The sequence below is a fragment of the Columba livia genome, chromosome 20 (genome assembly GCF_036013475.1).
Source record: "Columba livia isolate bColLiv1 breed racing homer chromosome 20, bColLiv1.pat.W.v2, whole genome shotgun sequence".
NCBI classification, from domain to species: domain Eukaryota; kingdom Metazoa; phylum Chordata; class Aves; order Columbiformes; family Columbidae; genus Columba; species Columba livia.
In genome coordinates, this window is record NC_088621.1 from 6,445,980 (window position 1) to 6,472,752 (window position 26,773).

Sequence of the window (26,773 nt, forward strand, 5' to 3'; positions counted from 1 at the left end):
CCTTTCTTCAAGTCCCATGAGTGTTACTATTGCTAAGCAGCATGAGGTTAGGAATGATGGATGATACCCAGAAAGGAAGACAAACAAAAGGGAAATTCAAAATCCCCTGAGATCACCCGCAGCTGTATCGGCAAATGAAGATTTCCACATTAGGTCATAAGACGACCCTTACAGAAACACATACCAAAAAGGCACGTCTTTTTCCCACTGAGTATTTGCAAGTCTTTAATGCAGTATATAGAGAGTATATGTCCTTCACAGATGATAAATACAAAAGTGAATAAAAATCCAGCTTTCCTGGGAGTAGCTACAAAATCAGCACCAAAAAGAAACTTTGTCTTAATGTCATATGGATGCTCAGTAAAGACATGAGACCCCAAAATAAGACAAACTAGTAGGGGCTATATACAGTACAAGCATTCAGAAAAACATCCCAGCACATAAACCTTCTTCTGGCACATGGCTACTGTCCAAACCCAGCCCAGCGCTGATCATCAGCAATGCAACTAAAATAAGGGCCAAATTCATCATGAAAAAATGCTGATGCAGTTGGGTGACACTAATTCAACTTTTTTTTTCCATGTGATTTGGTCCGTGCTTTTGACACATAAATCATTAAAAAGGCAGATTTACCCAAGGGCATTAGAGCATTTAGGTGGAAAGAAATACAGAGGAAAAAAAAATGTTAGAAAAGGCACAGTGATACTATTTTTGACCACCTGGGGTACAGACACCATTTTAGTGTCAAACACGTTCACTGAAACTTGCACAAAATCACCAAAACCTGGATGAAAGCAGAAAATACAAATATATATATCTGGTTATAATTTTGGTACAGACTTTTTTATAATTCATACATGTAGTTTTCAAAGAAGCAAAACCAACCTGGCTTCTCTTCGCTATCTCAAAAAAAAAAAGCGCTTATAAATTAATTCCCACATCTAAAGACTGATGGGTCCATCTGCCCACGTGTGGCAATGGAAAACTACCGGACAAAAGAGCAGATTTTCATGAATGAGGTGTTAATCAAAACCTTATGATCTAGAAGTGTAACTAACTGGGTCAGAAATCCAGAAAATCTTGCTAGTTTGATAGAGCCAAACGGTAATGAAAATACTCACAGCTAATAAAAGCTGGAGACGTTGCTATGCGTGTTGACACTCTGTACACTGAAGACCTTCTTGGCAAAGCACTCAGGAGCCACTGAATGTATTAGTTTAATTTCACTTCTTCCCCTTCATGCATTCAACAAGTTCCAAGCCAATTACGTTACATGGAAAAGGCTCCGGACCTCTTCTCGTTTCAAAGTTGTGTTTAATTTCTGTTTCAAAATTACAAATACACAACCTTTTCTGTCCCGATTTCCCTGCAAACGGCTCGGAAGACTGGAAAATGGGAGTGGAGGATCTTTCACAAACGCATTATTATTATTATTACCTTTTCCAAACTGTTTGCTGCACTTTTAATTACAGAACAGCTGCTACTAAAAGCAAATTACCAAGCTGCCCTTCCTCATTCAAATAACTTGGTTTTGCTCTTTTGTTCTGCGTGGTGTCACAACCTTCCTCACTCCTTTATGAAGGGAAAGGCACCAAGAAAAGAACATCTTGTACGACGATTTTATTTTAACTCATCGCAAAGGAGGACGAAAAGAGCAAAAGCCCTTTTCCTCATCGGTAATTCTGCTTTAAGAAGGAGGGCGATCATCAATAATCTGATTTTATTAGCTGATAGGAACACGTCGCCTCACAAAACATGAGCTCAAGGGCAGGAACTGACAGACGAGATTGGGAATGTGGGAGGGGAACAAAATATCGCGGCAGTGAACCTGAACTTCCCGAAGGAAATTCACCCCCAGCGACCCCCCCGGGGATCCGCGAGGTGGTCGCATTTTAATACCATGGGCTTGTCTTTCAATCTTGTGTAATTACAGTTAGTCATAAATATGATGATTAGCAATAACAATGCAGCCTTTTCCCAGCTCCTCTGATTTCAAATTCCTCTTAAAATGGCTACAATTAATTACTCATATTTTCCATGCTGTCTTAGGCATTTATAACTGTAACAGTTACTCTTGCATAGTATTAATGCTACGAAAAAGTAGTCAATGGTACGCTTTTAAGGAACAGTATAGAACATTTCCATGTTTGCTAAATGCTGGGCTATAAGAAACAATAGCCCTATGATTGCAAATCATTTATTCCCATTTAGTTTTTTGTGTTCATGGCTTGTTTTACCAGGGGCATTACAATTTTTTGCTTTTATCTATTTATTCTCAACTGTTCTGCCTAAGAAAAACGTGGACTGAGCATCACCATGGATTTCCTCCCAGTAAAATCTTTTAGAATGCAAAATAGTTTCCCACCAGAGTGAGAAAAAGCAGTTTGGTTGGGATATTCAGAATAAACCCAGCAAGCTGCAGAAAAGGAGAGTGTTTGAGATGGGCAGAAAGGTGGGAGACCATAACCCATCCTTCCTGTGTCCTGAAATGCAATCATTCTCCAGCACGGGGCACGGGAGTACAGGGCACCAGTATGTTTCTGGAGTACAGAACAGCCTGAGTGGTTTACGTCAGTTAAGCAGATCATTGGTAACAAGTCTCTGTGGGCAGAGTTTGGTATCTAACAGCAGGAACACAGCTGTTCTGTTCCAGCCTCCTCCCTGCACTGTGGCCATCTTATAAAACCTTTAGCAATTCCCTTCTTTTGCTGCTCGTCTTTGCTGCATCTGCTTTTATATCTACGTTTAACGAAGCTTGAAAAAGGAAGACGTAACGTGGTCTTTTCCTCACCTTCAAATTAACAAAGCGGATTTTGTGCAAATGAAAGTGGGGAAGAGAAAAATGTGCCACCGAGCAAGGAAGCCGGAGTATGCAGATCACATTACAAACGAAAGGCTTGTTTTACAGCCATTGTCACATGTCAAGTTGATAAGCTGAACTATGGCAAAAAAAACCCTACAGAGCCAATGATCTCTTAGATCAGACAGTCTCTTTACCTAATATATGCAGCTAAATACGTGTACTCGCTACATCTGCCATAGCAACAAGGAGAGAACGAGGAATTAACTGTGTTAGTGAAAAAACCTGAAGGGTCTCCTGTATGATACAACAAAACGCAAGAAACCTCTCGGCATCAAAGCAAAAGAAACGTAACAAAAGCACAGAGAATCATTTCAGAGCAAATCATTGAAACCAGCTGATTACCTGAGCTCGCACATCCCTGCTGTAGGGAATCCTGTAATGATGTCACAGAGTGAAGGACTAGACAAGAGAGGAGAGGAAAATCAGGGAACAATAAAAGGAGATGCCAAACCACAAACTACACAGTAAGCAGGCTCAACAAACAGCAAACCTGGGCAGGGGCACGCTGCTCGTTTCGGTCAGCGGTATTATAACGTATCAGCGAGGCCAGGCTCTAGGCTGGCCTTTCTGTATCAATAGGCTTTAGGGGAAGAGAGAGCCACAATAAAAGCGTAATTGCAACACAGCATTCCCCTTCTAAAGCTTAGTTCTAGCTCACCTGAGAAAGCAATCGATATTCTCCTAGGAACAATAAAAATCCCCTATGCGGCCCTAGAAAACGGCACACGAGATTTTTCCGGCTCTTTGGCCAAAATTTTTTGAATTGCGGATCGTATTCTCGCCTAGGTAATATCGGCCTAATTAGGAACTTGGTAACTGCTGCTTATCAATTACGCATAAACGAGTGCTTCGGTCATTAACATTCCCGGCACGTCCCCCCTAGGGACCGGCTGGGTGGACGCGGCCACGGCCAGAGCGCCTGGATTAGCACCGGGCGCGAGTCTCGCTTACTGCAAATTAAAACAAAATTAGAAAAAAAATAAGAAAAAAAAAATGTCCTCCTCCTCAACTCAAACAACATAGTGGAATTTTAATTACCTTGTCCTTGTTGCTGCCCTTGTGCAGGCAGGACACACTGTCCCAGCTCACCATTCAACCAGAGCTGCATACGAATAAATGGTTCTCGGCCTTTTTGGGTCAATTTACTCCATGGCTTTGGCCTGGAGAGCATGTCACTGACACTTCCTTGGGACAGCCCCAATACCTGAAGTGAAGCAACCAAGAACGGCACGTTAACACATTTGATGTGGAAGGGGGGGAATTTAAGTCACTTTGGTCACTTTTACTGCTACAGCGCTCAAATTGTTTTTATATGGACAATTAGTAAAACTGCAAAATGACATCTGTAGGTAATTGATGGAAATGCTTTTCTCCTGCTGTGGTTTCCTTTTAGAGCATGTTTTCATTCCTGCAGAAACAGAACAGCAGCTCAAACGGGAGAGGGATGGTGCGAGATTTGCATACTTTTCATATTTTGTGTCAAATAGTTTCATCAGTTCTAACAGGAGAAACACTGAGTCCAGGCACACACAGGCAGATAAAACAGGCAATGATTGGCACGTATTTTGTTCTCAAACAAAAATAATTGGGACTTTTGAGACTAGGCCTATATTGGGTTGATTTTTTTTTGGTATGAATTATAACGATGTGTGTTTTCACCTGTAGCAGCGGCTGCTCCACATAAGTAAATATTTAAGAATCCAGCCGACTGCAGCAAAGGGGGAATTTCAGACAGGAAGAATGCAATTACTCGCCTGGAATTCAGCACAGGTACAGGGGTTAAAAATTATACATAATGAAAGCTGCCACGGGATCTTTAATGACCCCAAGAGGTCAGGCTTTTCATTTTACATCTTAGTAAAAAGGTAATAGCGCAATGCCAGCTCCTATTATACGATTATATTGATTCAACTCTTTATAGGAAGAAGAAACACCACATGTCCACCACTTCTTACAGCCTGGGAAGTGTGCTCTGGTGCTTGGGGACCCCCCCAAAAATCCCACGTGTTCAACGCTTAGTGCCCACAACGTGAGAACTTCTTATCGTGCACTGCGTATCTGTAACCAAACATTGCTTAAACCCGTCTCAAAGCACACTGAGATACCAAGCACCAGATACACGAAATGACTGCGAATTCCTGACTTAAGAGTAAGGAGAGGTGGGGGATTTTCCGTGTGTTTGTTCAAATACCCTTGTGCGCATTTCCAGATATTAAAAAAAAGAAGGAAAAATGCTCTTGTGTCTATAATCTTCACTTATAACAAATTTAAGACTCTCCAGTCATGACGATGGTATTACTCAAATATTCCATGAATTCATTACATTAAGCATGAAATACTGAGTCTCAATAACGTTTGCTTCAGCTTTGTGTTTCTAAACTCGGGGGCCCCATTTCTACTTAGGAGTGGCTGAAGCCAGTCTTTGTATAAAAACCTACGCAATTCACAAAGCACAGGAAAACTAATGCTTTCTTTTGCGAGATTAGTTTTTAAATACTTAACATACGCAGGAAAAACATTGTTCCGTAAGACATATGTGGCATATCCCCCTCCGTTAAACCGAGCTCCGCACCAAGGCGAGGAGCACAGCGCGCGTTCGCGATGCTGGCGTAACAAGAGAGAACCGGTTCTTTACCTTTTCCCCAAAGATCCTTTGGCAGATGCCATTCTTTGCTAGCTTTTCTTTGACCTGCCGCGTTAGCTCTATCGTATCCACCTCCTGGTACATATAAATCTCATACTGCTCGGGTGTCAGTGGCGGAACGGAGGGTTTGGATGGCTTTGACAAAGACACGATAGGGGATGAAGGGAGGGGGCTATTTTGTGGCGTCTCACTGCGACTCGCCCCAGTCACGCTCAATTCAGAACTCTGCGAGTACGGAGATTCAGCGTTTGGCCACTCTTTCCAATACTCTGAAGAAGATGGTCCTTGGAGCTGGCTACGATCTGGCCTAGTCTGATTGCTGACCTTTTCTTTTCCACCACTGGCTTCCTCAACTTTTACATCTTCGGGAAGAGCCGTATTTCTTCTCTCGTGCTGCACAGTATTCCACCAATGGTCCTTCCAAACGCCACCGCGTCCCAACTCATTTTTAACATGCCTCAACATACCCTGGGCAGAATCACTTATTCCATGGAGCTCTAAAACAGGTGCCTCCTGAGGCTCCTTTTTGAGCCCAGAGAGGTTCTGCAATGCAGAGATACTGGAATCAGTGACAGATGAATGTTTCTTCAGGGATACGGCCAAAGGAGAATAGCTGGAAACCGAAGACATTGCAGGTGTAGATACTAGTTTGGGGGACAGGATAGAAATGTCAGCTTGAGATAGAGGTGGTGTTTTTAAGGCAGGTTCAAGGGCAGCCTGCTGTGCCTCCATTTCACGTCGGGCTTGTTGCAGAATGGATCGAATAGCATCATCAGAATTGCCACTGCTAGATGCAGAAGGCGGCTGAGCCGGCTCAGCTATGAAAAACAACCAAAAGACTAAATGCAACAGAGGAATATGCTTTATATTCAACACGTGCTACTGTAAACATTTCCCTGCCACAGAAAGGGCTGCAATACATTTCTGGATGGGAGAGAGGAGTTTGCACTAGGCAAAGATTTACACTTTTCAAAATAAGGTGAGATTTCCAAAGTTCTCCCTGGAAAACTTTTAGAGTTGCCAAAGTGCTGGACGTTTGCGCGCACAGACGCAACTGTACGAGTCTAGGACGACTTGTATGTTTTCCTCCATTGTAAAGGTTTTCAAATAAATGCCTTTGAAAATCCAGCCTTCGCCTCTTCCTCCCCCACCCCCAAGTGGCCAATATTTTATAGTTCTGTATACAGAGCTATTTAATCTTTCAGTTCTATCTCCACGAATGAATCGTAACACACACCCCAACCTGAAAACAGCTGCAGTCACCTGGACAGACTATTAATACCCTCTTACAATATAAATAAGGTGAGTCCTTTTAACTCCAGAAATACAACACACACATTACAACAGAGCAAGAACATTAGTGAGAGACGTCATTATTTCATTTGACAAGCTAAATACGCTCCTGCTTCCTGTTTTCTGGTTCCATGGTCCCCACCACTGAAATAAACAGCTCCACAGAGGTCAGGATGACCCCTGCCCATCGCTCTCTGCCTTGCCTGAATCCCCAGCATGGAGCCACGGGCGCTGTGAGAGGCGAGAACACCTAAACGCAGCATTTCAGTGCTGAACCAGGACCTGTGCGGCTGCGCTGCAGCAATCGGGGATGAGCAGACACCGGAACGTGGGTGCGGAATTAACTCTGCAGGGCCAGGGCGTTTTTGCAATGGGCTCTGTTTCTAATTATTAATAAGTTAAGTCTCCACCGAGGTCCCCAGTGCTTGAAAAGCAATTCCTCCGGAAGGTGCTCTACACAGCACGGGGAAAGCAAAGCACCAGGTAGGAACGGGGAACCCACACACTGCAAGAAGTGGCCTCAAAGTAAAGTAAGATTTGAAACATGCTGCGTATTATTCTAGTCATATTATGCCTCAACTGAATACACTTCCGAATTTGCCTCCCTACATTCCTTCCTGTCACACACTATAAAATACATGTAAAAAGAGGGAAAAAAGACAGAGGGACCACCTCTGCTGTTTATCTCCCAGGTCCATAGGGAGTTTTGAGAATGAATTAATATTTGAAAGCAAGTCCGAGTTTCTCAGATAAACACGCTACTGAACAACGTGCTTGCTCTTTCCTGCACACAGTCCATGTTTTTCTCTACGTGATTATCACTTGTATAAGGTCATATTGTTTATATAATATATTAACTAGTCTTTTCTATCTTGCCATGACATTAGTTTAGTTTTCATTTAAAAGACAACCATGCAAACTGTACATCAGTATTTAATTTTAAGAAGGAAACAGAAGTATTGCATAGTACTTTCTACTTCAGCATTAGCCCATCAGCAGCGCTGGAAACTCTTTTAAACTTGGGAGGGCTACGGAGTAGACAGAAATATTAACTACATGCCAGCATACAAAGAGAAATTAAAGTTATCTCAGGCTAAGATGTTTTTGAGAAAGGAAATGGCTTTTTGGATTTGCCAGTTCTTTCACTGACTATATTCTGTAAGCAAAAAGAAAGCCATGTAAGAGTTAGAACTGAGTCTGCCTGTATTATAATTCCAGTACATGCTGCCCGCAGTACGATGGTACTATGGGACCGGTAATTGCTGGTTAGATCGTGACCTTCATCCCAACGAATCCATCTCAGAAAGCTGAGCCCCTGGGGCCTGAGTCAGAGAAGAGAAAGCAGGAGCTGTTCCCTTTCCAAGGAGCGAACCGGGAGAAGAAAGGGTTTGCAGGGAATGCCGGCAGGTCTGGGGGGTGTAAAGAGACAGAGCTTGCACGTGGAAAAAGGCATTGAGAAATCTCACGGTATCGCTCCCCCGGGACAGGGGCAGAGCGCTGAGACCCCCACCAAGGTGGGACACGTGTCACCCTAACGTGGCGTGTCTTATAGACACAAACAACCCCACCAAATTACAAAAAACCAACCAACCAACCACCAAAGCTCCTCAAATCTACAGTCAAGGTTTTAAGAATACAATTAACTGACCAGAAAGCCCATGGTAATTGTTTTAATTGCATTCTGAAATAGAAGGAGCAAGAGATGAAATGAGCCCGTACCTGTTTTCTGTACTTGCAGCTCCCTTTTGGCTTGTTCGAGAATGGATTTGATGGCTTCATCAGAGCCAGTCTCTGTGCTTCGGATTCTCGTGGTTATATTACCTGGAGAAGAAAACAAAACTAATGACACTGGGAAAACTTTTGTTTGTTTTTTAACACACAGACAGACAGTACATACTGATACACCGCCAGCACAACCTGCCGACAGGTTACATAGGACTCTTCCCAACATTTACAACACTAAGAACATACTTAATGTAATAACAGAACAGTATCCTTGTTGTGCAAAAGCCTGCCCGCTAGCTACACTGGAATGACGAGAACACTGACTTAATCAGAACTAGGTGGTCATATAATCCATTTCCAGGATAACAGATACAGGTCTATTTGTCCTTTTTTTTTGTGTTGGGGAAGGGGAGGAAACAGAAGGGAAAAGAACCAGAGGGAAAAGGAAGCAAGCTAAACACAGAAGATCAGAAATCAACTTAAAAATAGCATCAGCTGCGAGGCAAAGTACGATGAGTATACACTCAGCCCAAAACAGAAATAAAAAGTAACCAGATGAAATTAATTTTTAACTTTCCAGAGGTGAGAGAAACAGTCATTTAAATGGAGATACCACGTGAAGTACTCTCCAGCTAAGAGCTATTTCTTGCTTGTTTGGTTTGGTTTGGTTTTGGCTTTTTTAACCACTAAAGGGAAGAAAATGAGGGAAAACTATGACTGTGAATGCTACTGCACTTAACTGCATTTTTCATGGTGAGATTATCATTTGTGAGCGACTCCATTTCTGACTAGAGTCACAAGAACTACAGAGTGCCAGGGTACCTGCTTTTGTTTCTACTTCTTTCTCTTGTCTTGCTAAAAGACAAATTCTGCAGCTAATCTATAAGCAAGAAAAATGTTCATACTTCCTGCTCAGTGATAATTTATCGATCTGATATTCCCTTATCTTGTTTTTTCATGCACTACACTGAATAAGCATCACACTAATTTAACGACTTATTAAAGTGTATTTGTCAACGTAAGCCCCAGGAGAAGAAGTAAATCTAGAGCAGAAGCAGATTGCGATTGATGTTGTCATTGTGCAACTTTCTCCCTCCAAAATCACAAAAATAGCAAAGAGAGCATTTCAATCGATCTGATGATTTTATAAAGCCACTTTTATCACTTTCCTCTTTTTATCTGCACACGCAGCGAGATTGGGAGCGGAAAAAGTATCCAAACAGGGTTACGTTAGTACAGCAGCAGCAGAATTAGGAAAAGCAAAGTGCTCGTCTAACCCATGGTTTGTTTTATACTTACTGTCTGTTTTTCTATCAGATTCCAGGCCAGAATCAAACTGCACAGTTTTACGGAAAACACACATCTAAAAGCACACTCCACTTCCTAGGGATCGACCGCAAAGAAAAACACCTGCCTGTGACGTACCTTCAGACCCATTTCTTCGTTTCGGTACTTCCTGAAATAGTCTGTTCAGGTTCTGGCCTGGATTCTCTGTTGAAAAACAAGTTTGGTAAGAACAAAACAATCAGGGGGTGGTTGCTGTGTGACGTGAGGAGCCTGTCCTCGTCCCCTCGAGCTCTGCCTGAGCGCTGCAGGAGCTGGCTACTTTGGAAGAAGCGAGGCTGGCTGATTTGTTAATAAAGATTACAGCTACGTTCGGAAAGGAGATTAGACAGATATAAATAAATGTCTAGAGATACCAAAAACGAAGAGGTTAAAGATGGGCAGATAATCCCCTCAAGTACAATCATCAAAAGGAAGAGCAGATTATAAATCTAACTGTGTGCGCTTTCGACTAACAAAATGTAGGAAAATCCTGCCTGCCCTTTCCAATATTGCTTGACTGTAAACAACTTACTTTTCAGTTTCTCTAAATGTAAATCTCAGTCTTCGCTTAACATGAGTCACTATGAAATGCATGTTATTTCTTAAAATCACTGCCTTAAGTATGCAAAGCTGCTTTAAATTAGGATTGTTTTTTAACTACTCATGCATCACCTATGGTATTTTGTCCAAAAAAAAAAATCACACAAGACACACCAACAGTCTGGTCTCAATAAACAACCCCAAATTAAAATATTCAGGCATTTCTGAGGGCTGATACCCTTAGTAGCTACCGACCCTTTTCACTCTGTATGTAGCTCTGGCACGGAGCTGTTGGGCAGTGAGGGATGCGAGCGTCCCGCCGCTTGCTCCTGCTGACAAAAGCAAGGCAGCAGCTAAAAAAAGCACAAGCAAAGATCCTAACCAGCTCGAGCGCGGAGAAGTCGAGTTAGAAAGCCGCACTTGCTGTACCTGACATCTGATTCAGGTGAAAACAGCAGCAACGCACAAGCGGCCCCGCGCAGGGAAGCTTCCGATTTTTAATATCGTAACTAACAGGAAAATAGGGCAAGACCTTGGGCCGGCGAGCGCTTACCTCTTTGTCTACCCTGGATGCTGCGAAGAGCCAAGATGTTCTGCTCGTCCGAGAGGAACTGCTTCATCTTATGAAATGGCTCCTTGCCTCTCACAGTCAGTTTATTCCATGGCTTTGGCCGGGCCAGTATCTCGCTCACAGACCCTTGCGACAGTCCCAACACATAATGTCCAAATATCCGCTGTCCAATATTGTGCTTGATCAACTGCTCTTTCACCTGACGCGCGATTTCGGCCGTGTCTATCTCCTCGCCTTCGGAGATGCTCCCAGCACTTTCTGACTGGCTGGGAGACGGGGCCATGCCATTTACGTCCGGGCTTTGTTGTAACGGACTTTGGGAAGATATGGAGTTTGTGCTGTAAGGACCTGTTGAAAAAATCATGCTTGTGCTTCCTGCTTCCTGCATTGCCTTGGAGTAGAAGGACTGCATTAGCTGGCGCTGGAGGAGAGAGTTTAGTGCAAATTTTCCTGTGGAGGCCAGGGGTAAGCTGGGGCTCGCCAGGGATGAGCTGAAAAAGTCTTGACTTAAACCCGTTGGTGAGAACTGGTGTGTACCATTAGTATTGGAAGCCTGCTCCCCCGCGTTGCGGAGCAACTGAGAAGGAGGGGAGGCCGGCAAGGTTGCAGGACGCTGACTCTCAGGCTGGTCTTTCCCTTTTCTCCTGGCTGACCCTACAAGGAAGGTCAAACATAATGCATTATGGGGGATCAAAGAGGGGAAAAAAACCAAGATTAAAAAAAAAATGCAAAGTTTGCCCCGCAAAGGGAAAAAGTGCAGATTTACAAGGGCCAATGAAGTGGTGGTGGGATTTTTTTGTTTGGTTTTGTTTTTGGTTTTCTTTTTTTTTTTTTTTTTTAAATTTTTGTTTCCATAATTGAAATTTTAATAAGCCAAACAAGGCCCCCAAAACAAACAACATGCATTTCATGTTTGCACCTTTCTTGTATGTTGCAGCCTGGAGAATCCCCCTTACAAACATTAAAACTAGAACAATTACATGAAGTGCAGTTACACATTTAAAATAAACGCAGTTACAGACACAAAGTCTCTGTTGCCTCATTCAAGACATCACTCATTGGACCTGACTGAACCCAAATGCAGCAAACATTTACATTTTGGAACCAACCAATTTGAATAAAGGAATCCCCATTAGGTGGATGCACCAAGTTCACTCAGTTAAAGTCATAAAACGCTTCAGAATTCAGTAACCCCAGGGCCAGTGGCAACTTTTAACTTTCTTCCAGCTGCAAAAACCATACGCATTCAAGTACGTGGAAATTCCATAACTCGCCATTTAAAAAATGTGCACACGAGATGTAAAAAAGCCCACATTAGGAAAACTGAACGGCAAACGCGCTTTGCTGAATAGAATTTTGCTTTTCCAAGCTGACCTGCTGGTAGAACATCTAAGTGTATCAGACGGGAAGATTATTGTGTTCTACATGCAAATATTTTGCGTCACGTTGTGTGTGGGGCAAGAGACTTCTGGTGCCCCGGATGAATTTGTTCCCAAAACAGAAGACAGCCTCAAACGCTACCACCTGGTACATCTTGTAATGCCTCTCCTTCCTAACCTTTAAAGAATCAAGTCTCCAAGGTTTATTTATTTATCCAGCCTACAAACCTGCAGAAACCAAGCGTTATTCCGTGCTCCTGTTGCCTCGTGATCTTTGTGCCATGCATTAGCTCAGCCGTTCACCTCTCACTCAGCCCTCCCTCCCTTCACCAGACAGCAAACAAATCAGAAGAGCCAAAAATCGCGTCAACCTACCACTCAGGTCACTATTAGTGATACGCAGCGTGGCGTTCTCGGACTGCAAGGAGCGGTTCTTCTCCAGCAGCAGCACCTCCAGCGGTTTAGACGCATCCTACAGAAAATCAAAGCGGGAGGTTTGTTTCTAAAGGCAGCAAGAGTCTCGCTCAGGCGCTAAAAAGGGGGTTCAGAAGAAAAGAACAAGCGCTCCCCTCTGCTCTGAACGCAGCGGGGGGGTTCACCGTGCATATATTTGCAGGAATCGCTCGGTGCTTCTATGTGAGCCATAGAAGAGATTCACCGTTTAGTTTTCATTAAAATCATTCAGCAATTCTGCATTATTTTGAACGTGTAATGGAACATTTTCTTAATCTTCCCTATTTTAAAATGGTTCTCAATTTAAAAGCTGTAGACTTGTTTGAATCCGACTAAAATAGGAGTTAAAATCATACTATTTCTTCTAGGTCATCTGACTTAAGCATTCCCTTGAAATGCTGCGTTTTAGCATAAACAGTTTGTTCAAAAATCAGATCAGTCACAGAAACCTGCCATTTACTTTCCACTACATATCTAACCCTTGATCATTAATAAAACCTATTGAAAATTAACCCCAGTGTATTGATATTCAGTTCAGATTTCAGAAGCAGAAACTGAATTCATAACCTTCAAACTTAAGTAAGATTAATTTGCTGGAATAGCAGAGCTTTCTCCTGCTTTCTCAGTACTTAATAGTTTGTTTTCTTTTGTGAACATTATTTTCAAGGCTAACAAAGACTTAAAAATGCTAAAATCCTTGCTCAGCCCCCTGTCAGTACCAGAAACACGCAAATCTCAGCGTGGCTGTACAGTGGCTCTGCTGTCTTTAAAAGACCCAACTCCTCAACATTACGGTTATGTACCTCAGCACAGCTGGAACATAATTCCTTGTCCTTGACCACTCACATTAATAGGCAAAAAATGTTCAGTTCAGCTTTTTGCATAAGAAAACAATGATCAACCCATATGTCTCACCATCACCAGGAAATTCTCCACGCCAACACCGACAAATTGCAAGACAAAAATCTGTATTAATTAACCGAACTGCTGAAGTAATTAAGAAAACAAAAGTAGATTCAGTACCTGCGCACCAGAGCTTTCAGATGGTGCAAACTCCATGGATTTCAATATACTGTGGAAGGCAGAAAAGAAATTATTCTCTATTTCTTCTTTTCATAACAAGTGCACTAATGAGCATTATCATCTCCTACTCTGCAGCAACACAAGTGATAACAACTTCCCTTGCAGTAACACAGCCTCATAATGAATATAGAATAACTATTCCAACTAGTTATTGGATAAGAAAATTTTCTCAAGCGTCATCTAAATCATTCCATATGCAATCCCACCAGGCCAGTTTAAAGCGTAAATTTAAAGGTTAATAAGGATATAACATTTTAAGCTGTCAGAAGCGATATAAATTTATCTGTGAAGCTTGAAGGGAATGAAAAAGTTGTAGCAAGGCAACAAAACAGGAGAATCACCACCACAGTTACAGTGCTTTATATAATATACACCAGCTCACATATCAAGGCAAATATGCACAAATAATCTTCCCAACCAAGACACTACAGGCTAAAAGGCAGTTTTTCATTTTAATAACCCCTCGTTCTATGGCAAAGGGAAGACACAATGGCACAGTATTTCTTAAGAAATATGAAAGATCCAAATATTTATAAGTACATTAAGAGAAGTCTCCTTGTCAATATTTAAAATAAATAGTGCGCAGTCGAAGGACGTCTCCCTTCAAAGTCTTTCAGTTAAGAGTTGTATTGTCTGGCAAACGAGAATCTTACAGGAATCCAAACATATTACTATGCTTTGTCTTATAAATTTCTTTAAATAGGCCAGCTGCAGGCAGGACATTAAGTTCCACAGACCGAAGCAATAAATGATTTCAGCTTCTCATTGTACAAAGACGACATTCATTTGAAGAAAAATACATAAACAGATATAGATAGTGTTTATACGGCTTTTTCATGTATAAAGCAGCAGGAGCTTTGTGAGGCAGGGAGAATATGTTTGACCACGTATTAAATGTGGAAATGGAGGCAAAAAAGGCAGACGGGCGGTATGGACACGTAGGGTCTGTTTGTGGATGCCAGGAGGAGCCGGCTGGGCACCCAGCACTTGCCAATTGCTGCAGAGCACGTGGCATCCAGCTCCCCTATAAATCTACATGTCCGAAGTGGCACTTTGGAAATCAGTGGCCTCAGTGACTCATTAGAGATCACACAAAGTCATAGAAATCCAGGCAAAAAGAAAAAAGAAGTCATTCTGAGACACAAACTTTGTGTGTTTGGCATCTGTGTGTTCTCATCGCCTTAATTCTGCTAGGCACTCCTACAAACATAATCATTAATAAATACATTTTGGCCATCAGTTTTGTCACACAGCATCACCGGGCAACCCCTCTTGCCAGCAGAATTCGCCATAGGGTAGAGCCATCATCCAATACACAAGCGTATACAATAATGCTGTTAAGACTCGGCTTTACGTGGGCACAACCGCTCACCCACATGCAGAAACGCCTCTTTTCTGCTATTATTGAACCCCTGGACCATCCAGGCGTGCAGACCCCAGGCCAGTCAAGGAGAGAGATTGTGCATTAATGGCTCAAGTTCTTGGAGATCCTGACATTACATGGACATCACAGGCATGTTTGCTCGGGTTGCTAATCACTGCTCAAAGTGTTTCATGCTGGGGCAGCTAAATATAATCTACAGAGACGCATCTGGGGAAATCTGCAGTCACTGGTAGGTAACGGTGTTCACCCTCCCGTGGGTTCTGCAGGGTTTGGCCTCTGAAAGGACAGCAAGTAGTAATGTATGATCTCACGATGGTCAAATAAGGAGATCTATCTGAATTTCAAAAAACCCAATTTGTAACAGCAAATTACCAGGTGACAAACTTCCCGTGGGAAATCACAGGTGTTTCTCCCGTTTCGGTTCAGATCAGCAGAGCATTTGGGACACGGGTCTCCCAGTAATCCCCACTTACCGCTCTCTGGTTTGCCACGCAGAGCAGTCCTGGAGCATCCCAACCGGGTTCCTTCGGGATGAGACTAAACCAAATCTCTTGGAGGAGCAGGCGTGATGTGCTCTGATCACTAACGAGCTGCCCACAGAACCAGACTGAAACCAGTCGGAAGCGCCAAGTAGGCCCGGAGGTGTTTAATATGTATTTCTGGTTCTCAGCCCCACAAACCTGGCTTTAAAGCCCCGGTCCTGTTGTGCGCAGCCACTCGCACGGGCTGCTCTACCAACACGTTTTGTTTCCGAGCACCCGCTGCAAAGAGCAGAAAGGACCCTGAACCTTGTGGCAGCTGCTTCTTTCAGTGAGCTGGATGCAGACGTGGGTATTCAAACCTCAGCTGGAAACTTACTGACCTCTGCCTATTTAATGTGGATTCTTTGCTCCCTGAAATAGCCTTCTAGCGATTTCACAGGTAATTTCCAACACACTTAGAAGCCAAAATATAATAAAACCATGTTGATGGTGCCTTGGATTGTCCTTGGAGGGATATTCACTACAGCAGGTTCATTTTATCAAAAATGCAAACGTTAAACATGTCAAAAATGACTCTCCAAATGTGGCACAAAAGAGGCATTTTCCTTGGGAATACGAGGAAGCAAAATGTTTCCCCTTTGGATTCCAGGAATATCTTTGCCCATGAGATCTCGCCTCACTCTGCTGCTCAAGATCAGTTATCTGCTTTATAAAGGAATGATCTTGTGACTTGAATCTGCACATCTAAGACAACTTGAAAGATCTTACTCTAAAGCAAAGTGTGCACTGGGACAGCTCGACTTTCTGTTCCCAACTGCAAAGGCAGGAGGGTCAGCACTGTCGTATTACTCGAGAGGGAACTAAAAGGACACACAGAGCTTTCAGATCTCAAAAAAAGGTTTAAGCACCATTTGGCACAAAAGCTGATGCAAAAAGCAAAGAATTTTCCAATCCCAGTCTTGACGTGGACCCCGTTAAGTTCCTCCAGGGTTAGAAGTTGGCTAGTATGGAGATCTCTCAGCCTAGAATGCCTCTAACATCCTTGCGAGGATTAAGGAAAACACATCAGTGCCAAAACAACTCCAGAAGTATATTCTCTTTCTTCCTTACTGACATATTTTCTCTTGGTGTGTGTGTGTTACAAGCAGCTCATTTTTGTCAGCGTTTCAGGGCACAGAGGCAGGCACAGGATTGATTCCCTATGAGGGATACCAGATTTACAGCAACAGACTTCACAGTTTCGCTTCAGCTCAGACTGTCACTCTCAGGTGATGCACATTCAGCTTTCGGCACATCTCTTGGACCACACAGGTGGCGGAAATGAGCTGCTGTGACAGTGGAGCACTGTGAACATCTGCAGTGCTCTCAGAGGCTCTGAACCCCTGGACCATACAAGTGTACAGAGCCCAGGCCACCTACACGCTGGCTGCCTCTCCAAAGTCACCTGTTACCCACAAATTAGGGGATATAAAGCTGCAGCCAGCCAGAGTTAATTTACTGGCACCCAACAAGGGCCATTTCCAGGAGATTCTCCCATCCCCTTCACTGCGGGCTCGTTTCCAAATAACAGGCAGAAGCACCAGATGAACACTCCTGTGCCACGGGTTCTCCTGGACCTCTTACCTGCCCTCCCATCCCTGCCCTCATCTCAGTTAGTGTTGTAAATAAACACAAAAAGAGGCATTACTGCCAGGAATACGGGGATCGAAATGAGTTTTGTATCTCAAGTAAAGGCATTGAACCAGGTAGGATTTAAAACTCATTTGCTGTTTTGGCAGATGCACGGATTTTTTAGTAACTCGTGTAGCAAACGGGAAAGGTTATGCCCTAATTCCCATTCACTGTTTTACATACGAGGGCATAAACCAGCTGAAATCGGAAGCTGAATATAACAGCACCAGGGGCTGGGCAGTCGCTGGGCTTGTAAAACCAAACCTGCTTTCCATATTCTCCAGGGACATGTAAACAAAAGCACATGACTACCAGCCCCATCTGAAATACCTCATTAAACAAGGTAACATTTTTTCAGTCTTCTTAAAATACACACAAGAATGCCAGAATGATGAAAGAAGAGATGGAGTTTCTTGCAGTTATTTAAACCTTGACACTAAACATATTTCTAGTCAAAAAACTTCTCTTCTGAACCTGACAGCTTATCTTGTTATAGTTTAAAATGAGGCTCTTTCAAGTCTCTTGAAAAAACCCCTTGAAATAGGAAGAGGCTGTTTGTGGCTTTAGTTTAAAACCACAATATATTAGCAAAAATATACACTGAAACAAGCACAGCATTAAATGGTAAGTGCTGAACACTGGCTGGCAAAAGCACAGGAAAGGTATTACGGCCAAAGGCCCCGCATTCGATTTTTTGCCCTCATTACATTCAGCTGTTGGCTGAGGGTTTTTAAAGAGTGGTCCACCTAAAACACCACAGATTTTAAACATTTTTACCGGTGGACAATAGTTTTAGCCCCTTTTCTTCACATTGCCCTTGCAACGCTCTGCTGCAACAAACAGGACTATCCTCAGATACAGCAACTGCGCTGGTTCTGGATGCAATTTCTGCCAATATTCCCGATTTCCCCGTCTTTGTGGTTTCGACTGAATTCTTTATTGTTCCAAGAACACAGATTTGTGGCTTTATTTAACAAGCACTGTTAAACGAGAGTTTGTGAAAAAATTATGTAAGCATTTAACACTTACTTTAATTCTTTCTTAACCTCTTCATAATCAGCCTGTCCTTTCAGTTTTTCTTCCAGTTGCTTTAAAAGAAAGAACATGGATTTAATTATTCAGATTTTTTTTCTGCAGGCTTTCAAAATCATCTTTAAATTATTCCATATATACAGCAGCGCACAACCGAGGGTTAATGACTCATACCTAATTTACATATATTAGAAAACAAACTATAACCAATTCAACGTAAACACAATTATACCTCGCTCTCTCTTTGTTTACAGAGTGCCAAGCATTACAGAATTCAGTAGGTCCCAATTCGGCTTGTTTGCAATGTCACTGTCCCGTGTTCAATGAAGAGATTGGGGAACAAGGCATTAAAAGATGGGGGAGCTGAGATTTTTGCAAAGCTGATAAATTGAGTAAACAGGCAGGATGCGTTGGCACAGACTGTATTTTTAATATGACGGTTCTTGATAACCTTATTTACATGAGAAAAAAGGACTGAAGAAGTTGTTGACAAGCCTTAGGCTTGTAAGACTTCTACAATGCCTCATGCCCAAACAAAACAGCTGTACCAAGTGGTTTTACAAGCATTACTTATTGCAATAACTAATGTGATTACACACCGGAGATGAAGCATTGAGACCAACCCAGCAGGTCTTTTTGCTCAGGTCTCAATGGCTTCTCTCCAGTGCGAAGATGCCACAAACGTCGAAACAAACCCCCTAACACAATCCAGAACGCAATGCCACACATTTGGACCTTACCCAAGAGCCCCTGCTCCCAACAACAGTGCCCATCACTACGGGATAAATGCGTCAGGAGGCCTAAAACATAGTGATACATAATTGATGCCGTTACGTTGCTCGTAGAAGCCACATTAATTTCCCACTAATAATTTCTTTCCTTAGCACAGGCACACCTGATCTAAGCAAAGAAAGAACTCACTGGCCTGCAACTTCCAGGGGTAAGTTCAGGCTAGCTCTGCTTCACTGCATTTTTGGTGTTAAATCTGGCACAGAATCCCAAAGGAAACAGAAACAACACCAGGACGCACCACCCTCAAAGACAGAGCATCTGCTTTGCAAAGGAAAGGAATATATGACATGAGAAACAGGGTTTTATGTCCAGGAGAGGCTGCCTCCAGTGGAAAAGTGAATTCCACAAGATCCTACACCCACTCCTGGGCTGGTCATTCGGAGGAAGGCTGTCAACTTTGATAATTTTACCAAACCCATTTAAAATGTAGCCCCATACGGTTCTGCACCAGCACAGGGTGTGTGAACAGCAGACGAACAACTGGAAGTGGGCACCCCTTAACCGTGCTGTCTTCCCAAGCGCCGGTGTGTAGGTACCACCCATCCCAAAGCCGTCCAGGGAACAAGCAGCAAACCCAGACACTGAGCGGCTCCATCACCCGAGCCACCTTCATCAGCTTAATGAGGCTTCTCCAGATGACAACGGCAGCACGATGGGGCTTTGTTGGACTTGCAGCTATTTTGCCAACTTTTACAGGGTTTCCAGCTTGCCCACCGCTGACGTTTCTGCCTTGCCATCAGTACGTATAATTTAAGGCAGAAACTGCTCTTCAGTGTGGAGTTTGCAATCTATGGGACATTGATAAAACAAGCAGCCTCTTAAGAGGTCTTGTGTCCTTGAGCCCTCAGCCATCAGCAACTTGTGTGGCCATTCGGATTGCGTTAAGAAGGGAAAACAGGAAAAATTGTCTCTTTGAGCTAAAGCAATTTTTTTCAACTGGAAAAATACAGGGCAAGTTTTAGTCATTTCTTCCGACACATTCTGCTTTACCCAATTCCAGTCGCTAACTGAAATTATAGGAAGTACCAACTTTGCTTTATACAGCAGACACTGTGTTACAGGTGTTTTGGCCCTGCTAAAAACCCCGTACTGATGCAACCAGGAAAATCCTGCTCGATGCGAGGAGAAAAATCCCACAAATGAATATTAAAAATGTCTGAGGTTTTGATAACCTCCGACATGTGTTGAGATCTCATTATACCATGTACTACGGGATCCCACGGCCCAAGGTGTCACTTCGGCTCTCTGGGTTTTAAGGAGGTTCAGCTACAATGTGCCACAAGTTGACGCAGCTTTGCAAGGTTCAGCTCAACGCTGAGCAAAACACAGTTACTTTAATAAGGAATCCAGCTGGACTTTCTGGTGTAACAGGTTATGCTCAGTAAAACAAAGATTACACTACAGTTCATCTCTTAACTCTGTAACTCGTCACATTTTTGGGTCTACAAGCAGATGAGCTTTTGCATTTGAATGCAATCTATATTAAATGTTATTCTGTAGAAGGATATGTTATACCCTGAAAGTATTTCTGGAAATTTTAGGTTAAAAAACAAAACAGAAAAAGATGTTGACAGAATGAAGCTGTTTGGACTCTCAGGTGCTTGTATGCTGTTACAGCAGTATGGCAACCAGCAATATTTTACTTTGAATTGTACAAAAACACATACATCCATCATTCCAAGTACCTAATGCAGAGATTGTTGCCATGGAAAATCTGCATCTAAACGTACACTTTACTAAACAAAATAAACTAACAACTGAGAATGCGATGTCTGTATATAAGCAAACCATTTAGGCACTTGGCATCTTCCCAGTCAGTGCCTGGTTTAAAATGTATTAGTGTGGTAATTGTCTCGAAGAACCCTGTAAAATGCACAGAACACAGTGTAACAAAGGTTCCAGCTGTGAGACAATGTGGAGGAACTAATATCTTGCACTAAATACCAACCTGGTTAATTCAGACAAAACATATTCTGATGTCCTCCAACACACAGGAACTCAGGGACCAGGGGACACAAGGATTGAACTGGTGGCACTTCTGCACACTACATTTGCAAATATTCCATGTTAAGGAATCATCTTGCATTTGATCTACGAATGAGCTCGTGTAAGAGCACGCAGAGCTTGTGACCCCTCTTAGGTTATTTAAAACAAAAATCATTACTGTATTATGAAGGTAAACAGCATGGGCTGTATTAAGGGGCTTAAAACATCTAAAAAACCCCACTAGACTAATGTTGTAGTTCAGTTTAGAGCGACAAACCAAAAAGCTCGTATTTAATTAACCTAGGTTATATTTTTACTGGGTAGCAGGGAAGCTCTAACTCCCAGCAACAAAGAGTTAATATAATTATAGTTAGAAAAGTCTCGTTACTAGAGGACATGTCTTGATTATTAGATCAGATGAAGAAGCAATAATTTTGAAGGTATCTCTGTATTGTTTCATTAAGTCATAGAGTATTAAAGAATTCCCCCGAGATATGGTCTGAGAACATTGCTTTAATTTGTGAAACTGTGATTCATTTTTTGTGGAGGCAACCATTACAACCTCAGTTACCTTAGAAGCAATTCCTCTATAATCAAACACGAGATCAACACATCACCACTGAGATTTGGTTCTTTGTACAACAGATCTCAGACACAGCTTTGCCAGCACTTTGGGGTAGAAGTAGGTATTTCGAAATATTTTTTATAGTGCGGCAAATAAGGTTAAAGAGGGTTGAAATGACTAAAACTTTATCAATAGAGTCGCTGCATCAGACGCTATCAACAGGAACCTAAATACAGAGCATTAGCCAGGCAAGCCTATGAGAAAATGGAAGGAGATTACTGAAATGAAAATCAAAGACTTGCTCTGTCATTTCTGTGATCCTATTCCCTTTGAAGTTAATGGCTAAACTAATACTGACCTCAACAGGAACACGTTTTATTCCAAGAAAACCCGTCAAGTGCAAGGACTCAAGATATTTTCTATCACGCTTTATGAAAAAGTACCACCCCCCTGTAATATTCGTGTAGCCAGCAAAATGTGTCTCTCAAAACCAGGCCTTGCTCCCTTATGAAGAGCGGTGCCCACATGGGGACAGAGGGGCAGACACCGATGCCATCAATATAGGAACATAACAGGTTTCCTGAGCTCTACTGAATTTTCATAGAAATTCTGCAAGGCTGTTTTAAAACATGCAGAAAGCATATTGAACACAACACTTCCATCCCTAACGGGTATTTGTCCACATAAATTACGCTGCACCAGAGCAAAACTAGTAACCTCTAAAAAAATAGCAGAATTAGAACAATTTCCAAGAGTTTCAATTGAACATTAAATCATTCTGATGGAGGAAAGCTACAGGCAGAGCTAAGTGGGTACTATCAGCCTCCTGCTTTCAGAAAACTCTCAGACTATAAAACCTGCAAAACTATGAAGTCTTTAATGGAATAGATAAATTTATCTTGTTTACACACTGAAGCTCCAACAGTACAAGAGACGGGGAGTTACAGGAAACTGATTCATAACGCATGTCAGGAAACATTTCTCATGCTCTCGGATGGATCAAACTGGGGGGGCTACTGCACAAAGCAGAAAAGCTGCAGCAGCGAAAGGTAAAGGGGTCACTCACAAAATCGTCAAGATGTTTCTTCTGGGTTTAGTGCAGTGCTACTGGTGCGCAAATGAGTACAGGACTGGACTGCTAATTATAAATGGCAATTACTGTGCAGCAAATATACAGTTAAAAAGAATTAAATTAATATGAAGGCTAAAATGCCTTCTCTCTGGGTCTTGATTTTACTTGTTTTTATGCTCTAAATGCTACACTTCCCTTTGCTAGTGGAGAGAAATGGATGGGCTAGCAGGTAAATCCAGAGATACACCCCTGCCAAATCCGCAATGCCAATCACTGGAATGGGAATGAAAAGTTTTAAAGCCTGAGAAGGATGTTCTGTGCGTTTTCAGTTCAGCTATATCACTACATGGTAAATCATAAAATGTCCTGAGTTGGAAGGGACCCATAAGGCTCATCGAGTCCAACTCCTGTTCCTGCGCATAACAATATATATATGTTGGGGTTTGTTGCTGGTTTTAATTCTAAAGGTAGCCATGTTCTGTGAAAAACAAATTCCAAACCAATGAGAACTAGCTCAACAAAATTTCAACAAGACGTGATCGCTTAGGATAAGACATCACAGAAACTGGAATTCAAAAGCCAATGGCTTTTACGGTGCCTCTGAGAACCACAGAAAGCTTACACCAGTAAACCCCAGCAGCGGTACGTCAGCGATACCCTCGGAACGCTGCGGAGCACGGAAGCGAGCCTTACTTTGAGCGTGCTGTTCTTGGCCGTCAGCTGCTGCTCCAGCTGGGAGATCTGGCTGCTGGAGTTCTCCCGCAGCTTGGTGAGGCTGCCCTGGAGCCGCTGCACGTCCTCCACCAGCTGCGCGATCTCCCGCTCCTTCGCGGCCAGTTCCACTTCCAAGCTGGACCGCGTCAGCACCTCGATGGCCTGCTCCTGGGGGGAAAAAGAAGCGTTAGATCATGGAAATCTAAACAAAAACACAACAAGCATTTGGGGCAGTTAGGTAAGGACCAAGTGTGGTATTGCGACTAAACCTGCGACTCCTGTGGCTGCGTGGATCTGGAACATGAACCTTTCTACCCCCCCAGACAGTTCTTTGGTAAAATAGAGATAATAGGGACAGAAACAATCTCTAAACCTGCGACTCCTGTGGCTGCGTGGATCTGGAATGTGAACCTTTCTACCCCCCCAGACAGCTCTTTGGTAAAATAGGGATAATAGGGACAGAAACAATCTCTAAACCTGCGACTCCTGTGGCTGCGTGGATCTGGAACATGAACCTTTCTACCCCCCCAGACAGCTCTTTGGTAAAATAGGGATAATAGGGACAGAAACAATCTCTAAACCTGCGACTCCTGTGGCTGCGTGGATCTGGAATGTGAACCTTTCTACCCCCCCAGACAGCTCTTTGGTAAAATAGGGATAAAGGAGAGAATAAATTTCCCTATTTCGTAAGTGTACTGAAAAGATGCAGCCGGGAAAGTCAAGCGATTCTATTTAGATCTATTTATTATTAATAGTCCAAATGCTTTGACAGCTATGAAAATCTGTTCTTACAAAATACTAATCAGATGAAATATTCTGAAGTAATGGAGCAGAATTTCTTAATCAAGAACGGCGGAGTCATGTGCCTTTGGCTCTTCGTATGCACGCTGCACGTTTCAGGCAAAACTGTCAAAAATTGCCCCAAACGGCTACTTCCAATGAATCTGCTCCTCACACGAGAATTGTTTGCTGCTAACGTTATTGCTGGCAACTAAAGCCTCTCCTCCATGGGGATGAAGATAGACCTGACAGCTGTAAGATGAGGCGCTTCTCTCTATGGTCTCCATTTTGAGAAATTCCTTTTCCTAAATCAGGATCTTCCAGTTTCCCATGGCTGCAAAATCTGTGCCCAAGCCTCAACCTTCCTCACTAGATTGACTTTCCAGTATTGTAAGAGAGGACAGACAAGTTAGGAAGGCAAATCTACTCAGAAAAGATAATACAGACTAATTGTACCATGTCTTTTGTCTCTTTTTGTGTCATGAGCTCAATAGTTACAATGCATGGAGCGCCCTGAACCTCTTCCATGCAGAACGTGAGGGAAACTCCTTGTGCAGATCTGGGGAGTGCAAGGCAGCCTAGTGATGAACACACATTCCATTAAAAAGCCTAAAAGGCACCTTACAAAGGTTAATGGTTGTTCTTGAGAAAACACCAGTGAACTAGGAAAAAAATCCATTTACCACAAGAGAGACAACGGTCGTAAGCGTTGTGCCAAAGATCCTACGGTGAAAGAGCTGAAAACTCAATGCTGTCACCCAAGCGCTTTCCTTACAATTCAAGATGATGTTGAAATCTTCTCCATACCCACTTTTCCAGAAAATACACGCACAACAAAACACCTTTTCCGTATTTTCTAAACACTCAGCTCGATGCTCAGTGACTCCACAGCATTGTATCTCACACAGAGCTGCGTGTACGAGCAGCAGTTAACAACGCTCTCCTATTACACTGAATTATACTTTAAGTTGAAAAAACCTCTAATTTGCTTGCATGAAACATCACAAGTTGTATAATCATCTGCTGCTTGTGCCTATTGAGACTAGAACGTAAGGTCTGAAATAAGATAGATAATGATCATTTTCATCCTGCAGTAGTTGTCATATTAAATATAAATGAAGTGCAGAAGTACTATTAAATACAAGAAAGACCTAATGTTAAAATAATGATAAGACTAGGACACGAGATAGGAAGAGGCAGGTAATTCAGAGTTACAAGTGATATTCAGGCTTTTTTTTCCGGTTTGTTTTGCCATCTGCTTGTCTATCTTCTGACTTTTCTGAGAAAATACTGGGTTGTATTAATAGATGACCAAACAGATCTGGAGGACTTATGGTTTGTTACTCACTCTGTGCAAATGCATTTTAAAGCAACCATGTGTTTCTCTGACACCAATGTCAAGCATGTATGTGGCTTGCAAGAAGAAAAAGGATTACAAGGAGTATGATTTCTTTTGTTTGTTAACTCTGCTGCTTGTAAGTAGACTAAATTTCACTTAATTGCATATTTACATTTAAATACTCCCATTTCTCCTCTGGCAGACAAAAATCAAAATAATCTGTGTCCTCATGTGTGGTACCTGTGCACCCAGGACCAGCTGCAGTCCTGCACCCACACCCTGTGCCCGCCAGGTCCCACCGGCACCGCCAGCATCCCCAACAGCGGGGTTTGCTTCATTTAGAAACGCACGGAGAACCAAACAACCAGCCGAACCTTTAGGAGCACAGGATATCTTCTCCATTATCTAAGGTGCTTTTACCGGCTTTCTAGTTGTGATTCTCAGTTGAGATATATTCAGTGAAAACCGGAATGATACCGGGTTTATTTCTAGTTCCTCTGGCAGCCCGTTCGGACAATAAGAATGACACGAGCCAGGTGTGGCCAGGCAGCAGGTCCTCAATAATACAGCAAACCCTGGGCAAAGCTGGTCCCTTGATTTTGCCTCTGTTGATGCTCCTCCAATGTGAAATAAACCCCGAGAGCTGCTGTGATCCACCGCGACCGACTGAGGAGATCTATGGATCACATACCAGCCGCCACGGAGAACACGGACCTCTCTCCTTCCCCTGGTCTTCTGCAGCCACCAACCCTCTTCAAAGTCCAACCAGCATCCCAAAGGAACACAATTCCATAGTGGCTAAAATATTACTCCAAGCAGATATTTTCATAGCTGTGAGCATAAATTGAAAGAGCTGTACTGCCGGGAACCTGTAAGAGTCAGTAAATATTTCCTCTCACCACATCAGGTGCCTTCTGGATCTGCGTAGCGAGCTGGAGAGATTTGTTGGCTGATGAGAGCTGCTCCCTTAAGGTCTCTGCCTCTCTCTGAGCCACCTCTGCCCTCTGAAGGAAATGAAAAGGGGTGAAAAGAGAAAGTACATTCAGTTTAACAACTGACAATTATTACAAGAACATTCA

The 26,773-nt window shown here is 42.8% G+C and overlaps 1 protein-coding gene across 17 annotated transcripts in view; it reads right to left on the reverse strand.

Moving 5' to 3' along the window:
• The window catches only part of CUX1 (cut like homeobox 1), a 263,714-nt gene that overhangs the window by 59,536 nt on the left and 177,405 nt on the right, over window positions 1–26,773 (reverse strand). For 4 of the 17 annotated variants that reach the window (XM_065037079.1, XM_065037075.1, XM_065037086.1 and 1 more), the window contains exons 10-20: window positions 26,594–26,698; window positions 23,555–23,743; window positions 18,444–18,502; window positions 13,818–13,866; window positions 12,717–12,813; window positions 10,945–11,616; window positions 9,951–10,016; window positions 8,520–8,621; window positions 5,499–6,325; window positions 3,902–4,067; window positions 3,206–3,262 (exon numbers count right to left, since the gene is read on the reverse strand). In XM_065037079.1, the coding sequence (XP_064893151.1) occupies window positions 3,206–3,262; window positions 3,902–4,067; window positions 5,499–6,325; window positions 8,520–8,621; window positions 9,951–10,016; window positions 10,945–11,616; window positions 12,717–12,813; window positions 13,818–13,866; window positions 18,444–18,502; window positions 23,555–23,743; window positions 26,594–26,698 (2,389 nt within the window). The remainder of the gene's footprint in view (window positions 1–3,205; window positions 3,263–3,901; window positions 4,068–5,498; window positions 6,326–8,519; window positions 8,622–9,950; window positions 10,017–10,944; window positions 11,617–12,716; window positions 12,814–13,817; window positions 13,867–18,443; window positions 18,503–23,554; window positions 23,744–26,593; window positions 26,699–26,773) is intronic. The other 13 variants (XM_065037085.1, XM_065037084.1, XM_065037082.1 and 10 more) reach the window with 7 other exon arrangements.